This window comes from Triticum aestivum, chromosome 2A (genome assembly GCF_018294505.1).
Source record: "Triticum aestivum cultivar Chinese Spring chromosome 2A, IWGSC CS RefSeq v2.1, whole genome shotgun sequence".
Taxonomy (NCBI): domain Eukaryota; kingdom Viridiplantae; phylum Streptophyta; class Magnoliopsida; order Poales; family Poaceae; genus Triticum; species Triticum aestivum.
The window spans coordinates 787,411,449-787,430,286 of NC_057797.1; the positions used below are offsets into that span (position 1 = coordinate 787,411,449).

Sequence of the window (18,838 nt, forward strand, 5' to 3'; positions counted from 1 at the left end):
TTGTGACACGTCCTATCATTTAGCTGCCTTTTTTAACCGAGAGAAGTCCAGAAAAGATCAAATTTGTCGAAAACCAAAACAACTTGGCATGGTGCGTTTAATCGATCATATAAGATCATGGAAAGATTTAGGGTGAATTTAATGGATGCCGCAAAAACATGCCCTCAAATGGACCCTTCTCGCTTACCTGAACACCCTCTGTTGAACATGATATATTTTTGGACATGCATGAAATGACCCCAACCTTTTCCAGTAGGCGGGCATGCCCATGGTAGGCATCCATGTCAGGTTTGAATGAATTTCCCACAATATATGCATGTTGTGTCACGTCCGGCCATTTATAAGCCAGTTTTCACCAAGAAAACTATAAAAAATGCAAGAATTATCGAAAACTTAAACAACTTGACATGGTGCCTTGATTTAACCATAGAAGGAGGTGGGAAAAATTAGGCCATTTGAAGGATGTTGAGAAACAATGTACCCTCAGGTAGAGTCTTCTAGCCAACCCGAACATCCTCCATTAAACATGGTCTACTTTTGGACATTCTAAAATGACCACAACCTTTTCAACCTGGTGGGCATAACCATGGTAGTCATCCATGCCAGGTTTGAGCGATTTCTGACACAGTATGCAAGTTGTGACACGTCCACCCATTCATCGGCCGTTTTTGACAGGAAAACTCTGAAAAATGCAAAACTTGCGGAAAAGCAAAACAACTTGGCATGGTGCCTTGAATTGGTCATACAAGGCATCAAAAAAAATATGGGCCATTTCAAGCATGTCGGGAAACGACGTGCTCTTATATGGAGCCATCTCGCCTACTCGAACACCTCTGTTGATCATGGTCTAAGTTTTTCTTTTTCCATCTTTTGTAGTGCATCAAATATAACACTGAAAAAAAGACTCTGGTTTTCCTTTTCAACCGGGCTGGTTTTTTCTTCGGTTTTTACATGGGTTTTTATATTATTTTGTTTTTCTTTTATTTTATTGATTTTGAAAAAAGTTCATCAAAAAATCAAAATAAGTTTATCGATTTTGAAGGAAAGTTCATTAATTTGGGAAAAAAATCACAAATTTGAAAAAAAAACATTGATTTAGAAACAAAGTTCGTCAATTTTATAAAAAAGTTCAACAATTTTCAAAAACAAATCGCCAATTTGCGAAATAGTTCATGAATTTGAGAAGAGAACTGATCAATTTTAGGGAAAAAAAGTTCACTGATTTGGAAGAAAAATTCAAGAATTTGAAATTTTGTCGTCATTTTGGAAGAAAATGTTCCGCTTTTCCAGTGTCCTATTTTAAGTATTAAAAGAAATACACAACATGTGACCTCCCGTTGCCGAGATGGTTAGTGCGGGTGCTGAATGGGCCAGCCCGCGGCAGGGTGTGCACGTCCGTTCATGTACAGTGTATACGTGTTTGTAAAAAGAAACAGCATATACGTGAAGAGTTTATAAATTATGACTATCATGCCCTTACTTATGAAGAGGTACCGGTTAATCTGAGCCGTCCTTGTGTTTAGGGGGGTGTACCGAAGCAGAAGTGGGAGCTCACGCGACACTTGGTCTTCACCTTGTTGATATCCCTTGCTCTTGGGTGTGCACCTCGCATCTGCTCCACTAACCTCCCAGTGTTCCTCATCCAGCTCCAGGCTGTCCAGCACCGACACACCCTCCAGCAGCTTCAGCTTCGGGCAATCGCAGATGTCCACCGTCCGCAGCTTGGACAGGCCGCTGATCCTCTTGAGCTCGGGGCAGCAGTACACATTCAGCTCCACAACCGAAGGGAAATTCTCCACATATTCTAGGAGCGGGAGCTTCTCTAGCTCAAGGATTCTCAGATTATGCCTGCGGCCACTAGCAAGTCCTCGGGGAAGGTGTGTCAGCTTGCAGTCCCCGATTCCTAGATGCTCCAGAGCTGGCATGGCGATGACTTTGCTCTGCTCCTCCTCCGCCTCCCACTCCCACTCCTTCCATCCCGACAGCCCATCCAACACCAATCTTCTCAGACTTGGGAATGCGACTTCCCTTGCGGCATCTTCATGGGTCTGGAAGTCAGGCCCGACATGCTCGATGGCTGGAGCATGCTCGATCCCTAGTCTTTCCAAACTGCGGATCCTGCACAAACCATCGGGTAGTCGGGTGCAGTGGGTTATGTGCTCTAGGCCAATATGCTTCAAGCTCTTAAAGGTTGTTGCCGCTGGGGACTGCAACCAATTTGGTAGTCGACCACCAAAATATCTTACTATTCCTAGAGTCTCCAATCTAGCAGGTGAAGGGCAGAGCTCATCAACTACAGACTCTATTCTCTCTTGTTGCTCCACCCCAATTTGGTGCACTTGATCTTCCTCCTCTTTCTCATCCTTGTAGAAATTTAACTCCAAATATTCTAGATTCTCCTTGTTGCTAATCTGGGCCCTTTTAGCAACTGAACTACCAGGCACATTTTCTAGGCCTTGGACTTCAAGGCATCTAAGATGTGGAAGAGCCTCCAACTCTTCTAAAGTGCACCACTCCCCATCCATCTTCACTGGAAACCCAGCAAGGGTTCTCAAATTTGTTAAGCCACCAAACCCTCTTGGTATAACATCTACATTGGACCCATCTAAGTTAAGATATCTTAAACACGCTAGTTTTGTGATGTTGTCAGGAAGCTTTTCCAACTTTGTACAATTCCTGAGATGAATGTGCTGAAGGAACCTCAACTTATGGATGTCATCTGGAAGCCTAGATATGTTTGTATTAGAGAATGACAAGTGTCTTAGGTGTCTTAGCTCCCCCAAAGAGTCCACTAACCAATCAGATTCCTTGGAGCTTATATCCAGTACCCGCAGATTAGCAAAATTTGCCAATGAACCACCAGGTTCAATCTCACAGTCTATTAGTAATAATGTCCTCAATCTTTCTTGCTTCTCTAGGATGGTCCAGTCTAGTTTTGCATGAGTTGCTTTTATTGAGAGACGACAAAAGTATTTGTTTTCTGGAAGAAGATTTCTAATGTCTGCTTGATCCTTTTGAACCACGAAAGCTTCTTCTTTAGCCATAAATTGAGCAAACGAGCGGACAACATCATGCAGGGTGTACTCCCATATGTTATTATCTGAATCATCAGGCTCCAAAAGATTCCTATCCTCCAACTCCCGATGATACCCATGCCCTCTTTCTTCTAGATCAAGTTGGTCTGACCCCGACCTCTCACCATCTTGAACAAACCCTTCACTAATCCACAAGCTAATAACTCCATCCTTCCCAAAACGTGAACCCTTTGGCAAAAGTGAGTAATAGAGAAAGCATTGCTTCAAATCGGGGGATAAATCATCGTAGCTCAAGCTTACTGAGTAATTTAGTTCCTCTTGTGACATGTCGTCCTCTTTCCAGCCAAGATTCTTGTGCAAAATAATTTCCCAGTCACGTTCCTTAGGATCTTTTCTGCTTAAGAGTCCACCCATCACTTTAATAGCAAGTGGTAACCCATCACATTTTTTTACAATCTTCATCCCAATATCTTTCAGATCATCAAAATCTCTTCCAACACCAACCTGCCAACAGTATAGGACAACTTAGTACTATGTCTGAGCTACATCTTTTTGGATAGAAAAGAAGAAAAATAACTTTGATCAAAACAACATGTGTAGTACTTCTAGAAATATAATGCCTCATAGTAAAAATTTGAAATTCTATTGTGTTCATAAATATTAAAAATACTACACATTTTTAGATGAAAAACGGTGATATGCTTAATCAAAGTTAAAATTTCAAAATTTAGAAAATCTAGTTACATATAAATTCAAAACTAAGACTTGAAACATAGCTTTCCAGGTTGCAAAATACAGAACCTTGAAAGAACTAAAATTTCTACTAACTAAACATTTTCCTATCTGAATTAAAATTTCAAGATTTAAGATTTATTCATAGTTCTCTATGCTTTTCCATTTTAGATTGATCTGACCGATTATGGATTCACATATACATACATAAGAAACTTGTCATTTTCTTGCCAAGGTAGGACTTATGTTCCACCGCAACTAAAAAACCAGGGATACATGCGGCAACTAGCGCATGTATCGGATACCATTCAATTGCCATATGAAAAAGGAACCATTCAATTTGCCATGAATAATAGGAATACATTTTTCCATTAAAATATACACATCAAAAGCAGTAGTCAAATGTATTTGTTGTCGATCGAGCCAATATCATAAACAACACTGGAAAAAAGTATTTAATATAAAATACAATATAATAAAACTGATATACAAAGGTACACACATGACTATCATACATCCAACCCAAATGTGCAACAGGTACTGCTAGATAAAGTTTGACTAGATTGATGTCCAAAATATTGATTAGTTACTGACCTGTGGCTGTGGCAGCTGTTTCTTTAGCAAACACCAAGAATCTTCATCATCTAGTTTGTTGACACGCAGGATGGAAGCTCCCATGCTCCGAACGACATCAACCTTTCTTGAGGTAACCAAGACTCGGCTTCCTGGTTGTGTATCGGCGGCATTAAGAACGGGGGTGCGGAGCACGTGGTTCCATGCTTCTTGGTTCCACACATCATCCATGACCAACAGAAACTTTTTCTTCGATATGGCGTCGGTGAGGTCCTGCACGAGGATGGTCTCATCCTTGTTCTCACTGTGCTCACCCCCGGCTTGGGAGATGGCGGCCCTTAGTAGGTCCACCTTGGTGAACTGCTGAGTGATGCTCAGCCATATCTTGATTTGGAACTCCTCCTTGATGGCCTTGCTTGCGAAGACCTTCTTCGCCAGGGTGCTCTTGCCTATGCCACCCTGGCCAACGATGGCCACCACCCTGAGGACACTGCTACCATGCTCGTTACGGCCATCGGCGATCAGCTTATGCTCCAGTTCCTCTGTATTCTCCTTGATCTGATCCCCAACAAGATCTGAATGGACGAACTGTGCGCTCTCACGCCTGGGGTGTGCAGAATTGGTCAACGACCTCCTCCGCTCCTCGTAGGAGCCGAGGTCAATGAAGTTGAAGTCAGCGACGCCCTTGGGGATGGTGGCCATCTCATCGTTGGCGAACCTGGGGTTCTGCACACAGAACAAGAATGGATATATTATTTAAATATTCGTTAAAATATTTCATGCAATCACGACACCTGGATATGCAAATCTGAAACATCATGATTTTTTAATGAATGAAGTATGTCGATAGTGAAAGTTAAAATTTTGGACCCTGATAAGTGCCACATCTGTGGCAACTCCGAATGTTTTTTTAGGCAAGTTCAGTGGCGCTAGGATGGTAACTTTAGTTGTCACGCATGACAACTTCCTTTTTCGGTGGCAAGTTCAGTTTTTTTGGGGGCAGTTGTTTTTTCTTTTCGGATGGCAACTTTTGTTCTAAACAAACGTCAGGGCCGGAGTGCTTCGTGCCACACATGTAGCACTTATCATTTTGGAAAAAATATTTGGTTGATAAAGATTCTAAAACTACTATGCGGCGAAACATGGATGTACGAGTAAAGCAATTATCTTCAAGGGACTCCTGGCCCCTATTCCTTGAGCACCAAATCTCATACTTTAGCAGCTTAAATGGTTCCAGTGCAAGGATTCAAGTGGTATCTATAGCAACTCAGAATCAAGGAACATACCTGGACATTTGTCATTTCATGAGGCCTATCAATTATATTCCGTGCACTAGGCGGTCTCTTTTTTGGGTTGAAGTCCATGCACTCTAAAGCTATCTCGTAGCATACTCATATTTGTTCGCACAATGTGTCTTGTTGTGATCTCTCCAACTTATCACTCCAACTCTCAAGTACCTAAGAATTATAGAGATGAGTTATGGTCTACAAAATGGATCATCAATATCTTTCTATATAGGAAAAATGCATATGTATACCATATACCTACCACAAAATCCAAGCATCAAACTAACAACAAAAATGTTCTAAAAAGTAAACTATGTCCCACTAGATTCAAGGGATATCTATCACTCCATGTAAATTGCCCAATTAGAAATGAAGCATCAAACTAATAAAGAAAATCCTCTAAAAAGTTACTTCTTTTGCCTGGGAATAAATAATTTCAAGCACAGGTATGTTCTTTGAAGCCTATCAATTAGTTTTTTTTTGGGTAGTTGTTTTTTTTCGAATGGCAACTTTAGTTCTAAACAAACGTCAGGGCCGGAGTGCTTCGTGCCACACATGTAGCACTTATCATTTTGGAAAAATATTTGGTTGATGAAGATTCTAAAACTACTATGCGGCGAAACATGGATGTACGAGTAAAGCAATTATCTTCAAGGGACTCTTGGCCCCTATTCCTCGAGCACCAAATCTCATACTTTAGCAGCTTAAATGGTTCCAGTGCAAGGATTCAAGTGGTATCTATAGCAACTCAGAATCAAAGAACATACCTGGACACTTGTCATTTCATGAAGCCTATCATTTCTATATAGTAATGTCAAGTGCTGATTCTTTTGCACCCAAATTGTGGTGTGTTTCCGGAAATAATATTTGATAACATCTCAAAGTAAAATGTAATGGCAATATGCTAAGTAAAAGTGCGACAATTATTTTGAAGCCGGCCCTTCTTAGCCGTGAAAAATGAGCTTTTTATCTTTATAGCAATGGTATATGTTGTTCTTACATCCCGAATATCTTGATAACCCTTCTGTCCGGTAAGTATTTCAATGATAATTACACCGAGACTATACAAGTCAGCACTGCGTGCGATTACGCCCGCGTCACGAAGTTCTGGCGCCAAATATCCTCTGTATAAAAAAAAATAATGTAGGATCAGTTAATGTACAAAGAGGGTGCAATTTTAAATCAGAGAGCACAAATACTAAATTTTCAAGAGGAGTTAGCTAGCTTACAATGTTCCTAATATAGTTTTGGTAATATGTCGGCTTTGATTTTCGTCGAAGCATCTTGACAGCCCGAAATCAGTAATTTTTGGTACCATGTTATTTCCGAGCAGTATATTGGCGGGTTTCAGATCCAAGTGAATAATATTATTCTCATGAAGGTACTGTAGATCTTCGCAAATCCCTTTGATTATTCTATAGCAGGTTCCCCACTCACGGTGTGCATCTATAAAGGGGAGAAGGGAGACGGTGTTTTATAATTTGAGATACTTGATGTCTTAACTTTGGAATAGTACTAGATGATATATGAAAAATTACACAATTTCGAGCACAGGAACTTAATAAAATAAATAAAGAGAACAGTTAAGAGGCTGCATGGTCGTACCGATCATGTACTTATCAAGACTTCCTTGTGGTATATACTCGAAGCAAAGCAATCTTTGGTGGACATCTGCCATGACAAGTTTATTGTGGTATGTTTCCATAGTTCCTTGTCTGTTAGCACAATATCCCAGAAATCTTACTACATTTTTGTGTTTCACCCGCATTAAGCATTCAACCTCTCGGTGAAATTCCATTTCATCCATAAAAGCGTTGGACATCCTCTTCACAGCGACCGCCCTCTTGCCAAGTATTCCCTATCATGCAGCACAGTCACAGGTGTTGCCTTGAGTTTGATTCAAGTTTTGGAATCAAGGTTCCGTGTGTAATTATGCGTGTTGCGTACCTTATACACGACTGCAAATCCACCTCTTCTAATCTCATGGTCATGAGAGAAATCTCCGGTGATGTCCTCCAATAGAGATAATGGCAGGGCCCTGGGATCGGCGGTTTCGTCGACTAACATGTGCTCTAGGTCACTTCGTGCAGTACTAGCTTTCCGTTTGGCCATTGGTAGTTAGTAGTATGTGATTAACCTGGAAATTGATGAATGATGAACCCGCAGAGGGCAGATCCACATAAGCAGCTTCCAAACTCGGTGGCGGTTGAAGGCGCGTAGGGGATACTGATAGAGGAAAGAAGAGTGAGTTGGTACAGATTATTTGAGAAATGAACAGCACGCTGATTAATCACACACAACGCCAGGTACAGATCCTTGGATATAGCGAAAAAGTAGGAAAACCATGCTAATCGACAAACTAGCTAGCTATATGCATGCAAATAAGCATGATGATTTAACAACGGACGGATTATCACCTCGATCGGTCAGCTTGCAAAGAAAGCATGATTAACGACGTAGGGATTATTACCTTGGCTGGGTCAGCTTGCAGTTGCAGAGCGAGAGCAAATAGGATCTCGTTGGGTTGTTTCCCCGATCTGCTTCGGTTCAACTGTGGTGGTGGTGGAAGAGCAGAGCGAGAACAAAATAGGATCTGGTTGGGTTCTTCGCTCCGATGAAGAGTCTTCATGGAGCGAGAAAAGCCCAACAAACACCAGCTGTGGCCCAACAACCCATGAAAGATGCGAGTAAATAAAATATGCACAAGCTGGTTAATTAGGCCATCTCCAACGCGGATCATTGTCCGACGTAGTTTGCCATCCAATTTGATATCAAACGGAGCGGGGTGCATGTGTCCGGACCACATCAACGCGTCTGACATCCTGGTCCCACCTCAAAACCCTCTCCCATGCGAACAATTCTTCGCTCCCTCGTGCCCCATTAATGTTGATCATGAGCGGACATGATCGTTTATTAGACGCGAGTGATGGCGGCTACGCATCATGGCGGAGGAGTGTGACACCCTGTTCGCGGAGATCAACGCGGAGACGGGCGCAGAGGAGATGTGAGCGATCGCGGACGTCGCTAGCTCCGTGTCAGTCGCACCGCCCGTGTGGTTCACACCCTACCGCGGTGACCATGAGGCCGGCTCATCCACGTCGACGGCGTCCACATGGCTGACTGCTTCAAGGCAAAGTAGGAGGTGGGACATGGATTTGGTTGGGACCGGTTATACTGGTCTAAGGGCATCTACAGCTGGACTTGTCCGATAGTGGGCACGTCCGCGGTCACTGACCGGTCACGCCTTAAATTTTTCTCTTACGCATCCGCTTACCACATATCCGGCATCCTATATTCATACTACGCATGCAAAAGCGATGAGCTACTCTACGTGATCAAACAATAGACAACGAAATCAGCATGAAACGGGCAACCAAATGCACATAAACAAACTGTACATCATCCAAAAGACCATCCGAGTTCATCGCCAGACAAATTCTTAACTTTAACAACTAAAAACGATAATAAGCATAGGAGGAGAAGCGTCTTCACTACTTTCTCGACGTGCCTTTGCCCTTCCAGTCACTGGCGTAGCTGTAGACGCCCACGACTTGTGAAGGATCTTGGTCATCGGAGGAGGAGGTGGAGCTATGGTCGTCGCCGTCGTCGGACGAGGAGTCGGAGAGGAGGATCAACCCCTTCATCCGGCAAACGGCCTTGTCCTGCTGCCGCTTCAACTTGGCCACCCGAGCTGCCTCCACCGTTGCCTCATTCGTCTCACACCCCGACTGCTCTATGGCAAGCCGGAGCACCTTCGCGTCTTTGCTCGCCATTGCCAGCGACCAGCGGTAGACCCAAGCGAGGAGCCGCTCGTCCTTATCAGGTTGTACAGGCATCCCGCGGCGGCAGTGCATGGACTGCTCCAAGGCAATGCGGAGGGCCAGCTCCTCCTCAACGTCGAGGCTGAAGCCGGAGTGGCTGCCGGAGCTCGACATTGTGCCGGATTGGATCGGGATCGAAGAGGGGAGAGGACGGAGCGAGAGAGGGGTGTGTGTGAGCTGGGTTCGAAGCGAGGAGCCGGATTGTGGTTTTCTTTGGGACAGCCGTGGGGTCGGCGATGGGTCGGGCCTATCAGGTCCGACATGGCGGACGCGCCCGAACGTGCCCGTGTCGTCCCATATCCGCCCTACATTTGGACCTGATATGGGGGATGTCGGACGGCCGGGGCAATTGAGGCCAATTTGAGGCGACCGGATGGATCAGTTTTTTGTGATCGGTCAGTGACCAATCCACCTGTCCGGACGTTTAAGACGGGTTTAGGACACCCGACTGTAGATGCTCTAACCGCTGGCTCCTCTCATGTCTGACCCGGTTATATTGAGCTAACCGCCGACTCCCCTCGGGTCTAACCCGGTCATATCGGGTAAAAGTTCCCGGTTAGATTGGGCTGCTTTTCTCAGCCACGCTGCACTGTTTTGACTGTCTAGGTTGCATTCGATTTCGGACGGAGATGACCAAGAAAACAAAATTGTTGTGCTCGACGAGAGGAGGAACTTTAATGTTGCGCACTCTTATATTTGATGAGGCTATCTTAAGGCCCTGCCAAAATCTGACATCAACAAAGCCTTTGGAAATTTCGTCAGGGAAGATAGATGCATACAATTGCCGGCGGCCCCCTTTTTATGTCGCATAAATCGGAGTGGTCTTGTCTTGTGCTGGTCAATCAATATAGGGAAGATCGATCGATGCACGGAGAAAGCACTCTCTTGTTCTTGTCGATACATACATGAGTATTAGTAGTTTTGATCGATATGTCAGCCGCGCGCGCCGTGTTTGTAACAATCGACAAGAGCGTCGATGTTCCCAAAGTTAATTGTGCCATGCCTTGCAGATTTTTCTTAAAGAAGGATGACCCAGGCCTCTACGTTACCTGATGCATCAAATCATTTTATTAAATATAGTACGAGGTTCAAAACAAAGGCCTCAAGCAAACCGTGTATAAAAGTAAAAGAAAGTGTCATAACCGGTGAAAATATGGCAAAGATTACTAAGGGCATTTTGAACACCGATCCTCAAACCGCCAAAATACGTCCGGACTGCACGGTGCAGGTGTGTTGTGTCATCCAACACGATCATGTATCGCTTGTGTCCGCTTGGGTCCTTGCTACTGAGGTGAGACCCATGTTGGGAGTACCAGAGCCAAGCGCTAAGTGCTTCTCACAAAATGCGAGAAATAGCATTGGTGATCCTTAACATGCTACATCCCCACCAACCACGCACCCCGAGAGCAAACCGACCAACCTATGTGTGGTTCCTGGTTGTTGAAAGATTCTAGATTCTTCACCTGGGTTTCTTTTCATGTGTTTCTCCAGCCATTTTACCTATTTCCTTTCAGGTTTTTAGAAGTTTTCTTGTTTGTTTTCCTTCTTCTTTTTTCTTTGCTTTTCTTCTCTCTTTATTTTTTTTCTTCCATTCATTATCGAATGAATACATTTAAAATTTGTGAAATTTTTATAATGTTTTAATATTTTTAAATTTTCAAACATTATTAGAATCATTTTTAAGTTTGTAATTTTTTTAATTCATTGTTTCCAAAAATGAAAGAATATTTTTAGAATTTTGTGAATATTTTTAAATTCATGCTTTCTTTGAAAAACAAATAATAATGATTATTATTCTGTTTTTAATTGAACATTTTTTGTTTGAAACCATTTTGAATTTCACAAACAGTTGGTAGAATTTTTGAATATTGAACTCGTGAATCAAAAACTCTTTAACATTTTGAAATAATTCATGAATAATTTTCATGTTATATATTTTTGGGCCACGGCTTCAACAATCAAAGGATATATTTTTGGCTCGTAGCTTCAAAGGATATATTTGTAGAAAAAACCATGATCAGCTTGTCCAACAGTCAAAGGATATATTTGTAGAAAAGCCCCTGATAAGCTTGTCCAATAATCAAAGTATATATTTTTAGAAAAAACCCTGATCACCTTGTCCAACAATCAAAGGATATATTTGTAGAAAAGCCCCTGATAAGCTTGTCCAATAATCAAAGTATATATTTGTAGAAAAAACCCTGATCACCTTGTCCAACAATCAAAGGATATATTTGTGGGCACAACTTCAACATTGGCGGTTTCGAGTCTCCTCTTCGGTGTTGTCGATTAAGGGCAGTGGGGCCGGGGGCTGAGGAGAGTGGGGATGATCCCCAGTCGATGAGCCACAAGGTCTCGGGTTGCGCAGTGGCCCGCTTCATCGACTCACAACACAACATTGTTTGCTATGACGTTTCTTTGTTTCTGAGCAAGTTGGTGTCTTCCATCTGTCCATCAAAGCGTTGGCCAAGACGACGTACGGCGGTGACGGTTGTCTGTCTTACGTTTAGGTCCCCCAAAATTATACTTTTATTTTCTGTGGGGTCCTTTTAGCAAGGTGTTGTTCCTCTGATCTTCTTACTATTTCTAGATCGTGGCTATGTGTGGGTTTATAATCCAACTGTTGAATGAATGCCATGTAGTTTATCTAAAGAAATACTGCCATCAGCCTATCGATGCCGGTCGAGATGGGAGAGTGAAACTGACCCAGACTAGGCTGGGCATGTCAATTGGGCTTGTATTGCTCGATTGATTTCTTTGATCTGCTCTGGACTTTTCTTTTCCCAAAGGAGTATAACCCCGGCCTCTGCATCAAGACGATGCATAGAGCCATATATTATTAAGAATGCAAAATCCAGCAGCCAAACAACATTGTCTCGGAAACAAAGCAAAAAAGATAACTCGTGGCCACATGCCTCGCGACAGTAAGTCCACTACTTAGCAACTAACCCTATGTTACAAGACGACATTGAAGGAAATATACCCTAGAGGCAATAATAAAGTTATTATTTATTTCCTTATATCATGATAAATGTTTATTATTCATGCTAGAATTGTATTAACCGGAAACATAATACATGTGTGAATACATAGACAAACATAGTGTCACTAGTATGCCTCTACTTGACTAGCTCCTTTATCAAAGATGGTTATGTTTCCTAACCATGGACAAAAGAGTTGTCATTTGATTAACGGGATCACATCATTAGGAGAATGATGTGATTGACTTGACCCATTCCGTTAGCTTAGCACCTGATCATTTAGTATGTTGCTATTGCTTTCTTCATGACTTATACATGTTCCTGTAACTATGAGATTATGCAACTCCCGTTTACCGGAGGAACACTTTGGGTGCTACCAAACGTCACAACGTAACTGGGTAGTTATAAAGGAGTACTACAGGTGTCACCAAAGGTACATGTTGGGTTGGCGTATTTCGAGATTAGGTTTTGTCACTCCGATTGTCGGAGAGGTATCTCTGGGCCCTCTCGGTAATGCACATCACTATAAGCCTTGCAAGCAATGTAGCTAATGAGTTAGTTACGGAATGATGCATTACGTAACGAGTAAACAGACTTACCAGTAACGAGATTGAACTAGGTATTGGATACCGACGATCGAATCTCGGCCAAGTAACATACCGATGACAAAGGGAACAACGTATGTTGTTATGCGGTTTGATCGATAAAGATCTTCGTAGAATATGTGGGAGCCAATATGAGCATCCAGGTTCCGCTATTGGTTATTGACCGAGAATAGTTCTAGGTCATGTCTACATAGTTCTCGAACCCGTAGGGTCCGCACGCTTAAGGTTTCGATGACAGTTATATTATGAGTTTATGAGTTTTGATGTACCGAAGGAGTTCGGAGTCCCAGATGAGATCGGGGACATGACGAGGAGTCTCGAAATGGTCGAGACGTAAAGATCGATATATTGTACGACTATATTCGGACTTCGGAAAGGTTCCGAGTGATTCGGGTATTTTTCGGAGTACCGGAAAGTTACGGGAATTCGCCGGGGAGTATATGGGCCTTATTGGGCCATACGGGAATAGAGGAGAGAGGCCAAAAGGAAGGAGGCCTGCGCCCCCACTCTGGTCCGAATTGGACAAAGGGGGCAGCCCTCTTTTCCTTCTCCCTCTCCCCCTCTTTCCTTCTCCAACAAGGAAAGGAGGAGTCCTACTCCCGGTGGGAGTAGGACTCCCCCCTTGGCGCGCCTCCTCCCAAGGCCGGCCGCCTCCCCCCTTGCTCCTTTATATACGGGGGCATGGGGCACCCCAGAACACACAAGTTGATCTACGTGATCGTTCCTTAGCCGTGTGCGGTGATCGTTCCTTAGCCGTGTGCGGTGCCCCCCTCCACCATATTCCACCTCGGTCATATCGTTGCGATGCTTAGGCGAAGCCCTGCGCCGGTAGAACATCATCATCGTCACCACGCCGTCGTGCTGACGAAACTCATCCCCGACACCCTGCTGGATCAGAGTCCGGGGATCATCATCAAGCTGAACGTGTGCTGAACTCGGAGGTGCCGTACGTTCGGTACTTGGATCGGTCGGATCGTGAAGACGTACGACTACATCAACCGCGTTGTGCTAACTCTTCTGCTTACGGTCTACGAGGGTACGTGGACAACACTCTCCCCTCTCGTTGCTATGCATCACCATGATCTTGTGTGTGCATAGGAATTTTTTTGAAATTACTACATTCCCCAACAGACATCAACAAGAAAAATACACAACTTCTAGACTACGCCTTCATGAAGGAATCGACACATGTGCACGATGATGGTGAGTCCAACACAAGGTTGAACTCTAGATTCTCATCCCCAAAGTCAAGTTTCTATCCACCACCTTCAACTGGACATAGCATGATCAGAGATGCGTTCAAGCACTTTGATAACCATGATAGGTCTGAAGTGTCCAATGTCCATAGCCCCAACTACTTTGGGGATCAGGGTAATGACACCAAAGTTTATTCTCGACATGTCAAAAGTTCCAATATAAAATTCATGGAACATTGGCATGATCACAGGTTTGAGAACATTCCAGAATTTCTGAAAGAAGGCCACCAGCAGGCCGTCAGGCCCCGACGCCAAACCCGCCTTCATAGAGGCGATAGCCCTGCCCACCCCTTCGGGTGAGAATGGGAGAATTAATTCCACATTCTCATTATCAGATACCCTGTCCGCAAGCGTCCAAAAGTTCTCCGCCAATGACACCCCCTACGGGGTTCCGCCGTAAAGAGCCCCTTATAGAAAGAGTAAATGTGGGTTCTCATCTCATCCGGGTGTTTCAGGAGGGTGTCTCCCTCCCAGAGACACGGGATGGAGCACTTATGACGGCGTCCATTGGCGATCACCTGGAATTAAGTGGTATTAGCATCGCCTTCGAGGAGCCACTTCTGGCCCCCTCGGTGTTGCTAGAACAGTTATCCTGCCTCGAAGATCTCCATCAACGAGGAGTCAGCAAAGTACCGGCGTAACCAATCATCGGTGTGCAGAACTGACTCGACGACTTGTGCGTTCTCGCGCCTAGGGTGTGCAGAACTGGTGAGCGGCCTCCTCCGTTCCTCGTACGAGGTAAGGTCAATGTTTAAGTTGAAGCCATCAACACCGTTGCGGATGGTGAGCAGCTGATCGTTGAGATTCTTGATGCGGCTTCCTACCTGGTTGGCAAATCCCGGGTTTTGCACGAAGAAGAGAAATGGCTGGAGGATACCCTGCAGCTTCTCCCCCACGCAGCCCAGAAATGGCAGCTTCTCCTGGAGCCGGAGGCATAAGCCGGTGGAGTGCTGCTTCTCCTCTCGGTCCATGGCCTCGAGGTGGCAGAGATCAAGGATGTCTTCGGCCTCGTACATGGCATCCTTGAGCTTGGTCACCCACGCCTGCACGCTCTTGTCGGTGATTCGCCTCCTCTCGGCATTGGTGAGGAGGTTCCGGAGGGGTTCCACGTTGCCTTGCAGCTTGTTGATCTCGTGGGAGACGCCAAGCAGCATGCGAATCTTCTCTTCTCCCATGTCCATGATGTTGTTCATCACACGGGCTGCCAAAGCATCAAGGACAGCCGCCATGGCTTCCTTCCTGCATGTGTACACCACACCACAACCAGTTAAGCATAATATGTATACAGATTAATATGCATGGGAAGATGTTGGTACAGTGCAGGTAGCAGGTAGAGGACAGCGATATATCGCGTCCCTCGCACCCCTCGCGTCGCCTCCCCCCGGGCGACGCCAGGGGCCCCAACCCTAGCGCCGCTAGCACCTCTCCCTCCACCCCTTCCTGCCGCTGCCGCCGGCGTGGGCCACGGTGGCGGCGGGCCCGGTGCCAAAGTTTCTGGGCGGGGGGAGGCGGCGGATCCCATCTGAGGCGGCGGGGGCGGCCCTTCTCATGCGATCCAACAGCGGCGGCTGGGACGGAGATTTCGGTCTGTGCGGCGGGGGGCCGAGCAGCATCGCCGGCGAAGCGGCGGCCCTGCATGGACGGCGGCGGTGGCAGCGCCCCATCCGGCGAGGTGGGCTGTCCTGCTCGTGATGGTGACGATGGCTACTGCGGATCCAACGCCCCGTTTGGATCCGTCGCGGGGAGGCCTTTCGCCGACCGGCGACGCGTGGAGGGACCGGTGAGGAGATGCCGGATCTCCGCCGGAGTACCGACGACAACATACGGCTTCGTGGCGAGGTTCCGCTCGGTTCCAGCTAGCCACGAGGTCGGGAAGACGTAGCTTCCGGTGAAAATCGCGCCAGACTGCGGTCTTGGCGGACGATGGCGGCGTCTCAGACGTCGTTTCCTTCTGGAGGCATCGTCGTTGCAGGTCTCATCAACCTGATCGGGTAGTTCCGGAGGAAACCCTAGATCTGGGTCTACTGAATTGGACGATGACGGTGCTATCGGTATCGTTCTCCCTCCTGGGGGTATCGTTTTGGAGCGAGTGCTGGTTGGAGGGGACAAGAGGAGGAGCGGTGTTTCATTTGCTCCATTGATGACGGCGGATGTCGGCGGCGTGGCGCAGTGGAGACTCGGCGCCTGATTAGCGAAGATGGACTCGCGCAGGAGGGTGACGCTGCCTGACGTCATGGTGGCGTCGGCGGCAGTTGGACCGGCCAAGGTTGATGCAGCAGTACAACTCTGAAGATGGATTCGTGGCAGGTGGCTGCGGCTGCCTCATACCCGGTAGGGGTCCTGGTTGAGAAGCACGCCGGACTGGTGGGTGCCCATGCCCGGCAGGCGTCCTGGGTGGCACCTCAAGTCTTTAGATGTTTAGGTTTGGCTGCATGGTCTGTTTGGTATTAGGCCCAGACTTTCAGCGCCCCTACATCAACTGGATAGGGATAGCGACAGTTGTTGCTTAGTTTAGTGCCTTTAGACTTATTGTTGTATGACTCTGTACGGTCTTGTGTCAATAATTAATAAAGTGGCCGTATGCATCGTCAAGATGCAGAGGCCGGGGGTCGTCCTCCTTTTCTAAAAAAAAAAACAGGTAGAGATGGACCGATGGATGTACTCCCTCCGTGCCAAAAATAAGTGTCTCAACTTTATACTAACTTTAGTACAAAGTTGCACTAAGGTTGAGACACTTATTTTGAGACGGAGGGAGTAGTTAAAAATTAACGACACAAAAGAATCATCCATTGCACTAAGGTTAATAAGCATGTTTTGCCATGTGACTCGATAATCGGAGTCCCCAATACAGACAGACAGACAGACAAACAGAGCTAGAGGGGATCTGGCAGACGGCGATGACACTTAATTAAGTATGTACGTTTAATTAGTGGAAACTGCAAAGGCTTCAACGACTCTCTTTACAGATCTGCAGCAGTGACTATTTGAGAATAAGCGCGCGCTTGCACGTCCCTCTCTCACTGACCAGGTTGATGGACTTGACATGGTATTTGTCCATCTCATCAGGTCAAGCAAGCAAGCGGTCTTATTGGCAACTAATTGCAGGTTAGGATGCTCGTATCATCAGGTCAAGTAATTTGTTAGTTGAGCTGAAAAGCAGGCACCTTATGGTGCTAGTTAAATCAATATCAATGTTGAAACTTGTTTGTCCTAACTCCTAACACTGCAAATATTTATACATAAACGAAAAATAGAGAGATATTGCAGATACTAACTTATAATGTGCACCAAAGAAATTGCGTTGCACACATGCTAGTTTAGTTTTCACAAGAGTTGGTGCGCTTGTTACTAGAGCAATTTCTTTCACTAGACTAGAATGGAGCGGAGCGGAGTCGGAACAAAATGTACACTATAACACTTGATGTACTCCGTAACAGAGACATTCAATCGGAGAGAAACAGACACTGTAATGTATTTCCAAGCAATATGTATCTATTCGTAACCCGTAACAGATCCCTATCTATTCAGATGAGGTAGGGATCTTGCATTTTGCATATCCAAGCAAACGGAGGCATTCTGAATAGATACATACAAAATGCCTCGCGTCTGCTGCTTGGAAATGCAAAATGCAAGATCCCTATCTGAATCAAGATCCCTTTGGGAAATACAGCAAGTAAAAGTAAACACAGCAGAAATCCTAGACAGTCCGTTTGGTTTGCGGACGGACGGATTATCACCTTGCGTTGCAGTTGCAGTTGCAGTGAGAGCCGAGAGGATTCAACAAGGCAGGCAGTGGGATGGGATCTATCTCTTCTCTTCTTGGTTGTTTGCAGCTGAAGCCACTCACTCCTAGTAGAATGAATATATAGATAGATCCCCTTGTCGATGGAGAGCCAGAGCGGAGAGGGGATCCACTCCGGACGCCAAGTAGTGGCGGCTGGAGACGGTACGGTGGGTGGTGGATGGCCGGCCAAAGTGACGGCGGCCGGCGGGGAGAGCAGAGCTGCTGCTGCTGCAAGCTGGCCGAGCAGATCTGGGGGAGAAAGAGCAAGCTGGGCAACTAATCCACAGCGTCGTCGGTCTTCATTGCCATTCAATGACTGGTCTACTACTACCCCTGCAGCTTGCATTATTGGAGAGAGAGAGGGGGGGGGGGGGGGGGGGGGGCTGCGAGCTGCTACCTCCACCTCCGTCCTTCATTGGTCATTTTTCAAATTTATGTCAAATTTTAACCATACATTTGACTACTAAAGTATTAATGCATGTCACAAAAAACTGTGTTGTTGCACTCGTATTTTAATGTACTTTCAAATGATATTAGTTTTGTTACATATATAACTTATATTTTGGTAATTAAAACCATGGTCAAATATAAGACATGATACGAGGTAGACTAGTAAACCATGACGGAGGTAGTAAAATTCAAAATTTACCGCTATCAAAAGGCAGACACTGCCTCGTAGATCTAACATCAATAACCCACCAGAGTCGCTGCATCGGAGCCAAGAGCTGCAGAAACCTTATTCTTTTTTTTATCATCGCCATTGCT

General features: G+C 45.4%; 1 protein-coding gene across 1 annotated transcript; it reads right to left on the reverse strand.

Annotated features, from left to right (window-relative positions):
- Positions 1-324: 324 nt before the first annotated feature.
- Positions 325-18,363, reverse strand: LOC123038347 (putative disease resistance protein RGA3). Its single transcript, XM_044462184.1, has 6 exons — positions 18,177-18,363; positions 18,027-18,135; positions 15,060-15,528; positions 4,362-5,024; positions 1,534-3,539; positions 325-364 (listed from the first exon to the last, which is right to left on the reverse strand). Exons 3-6 carry the CDS (start codon positions 15,516-15,518, stop codon positions 325-327), a joined length of 3,168 nt encoding a protein of 1,055 aa, XP_044318119.1. The 5' UTR covers positions 15,519-15,528; positions 18,027-18,135; positions 18,177-18,363.
- Between the last annotated feature and the right edge of the window lie 475 nt (positions 18,364-18,838).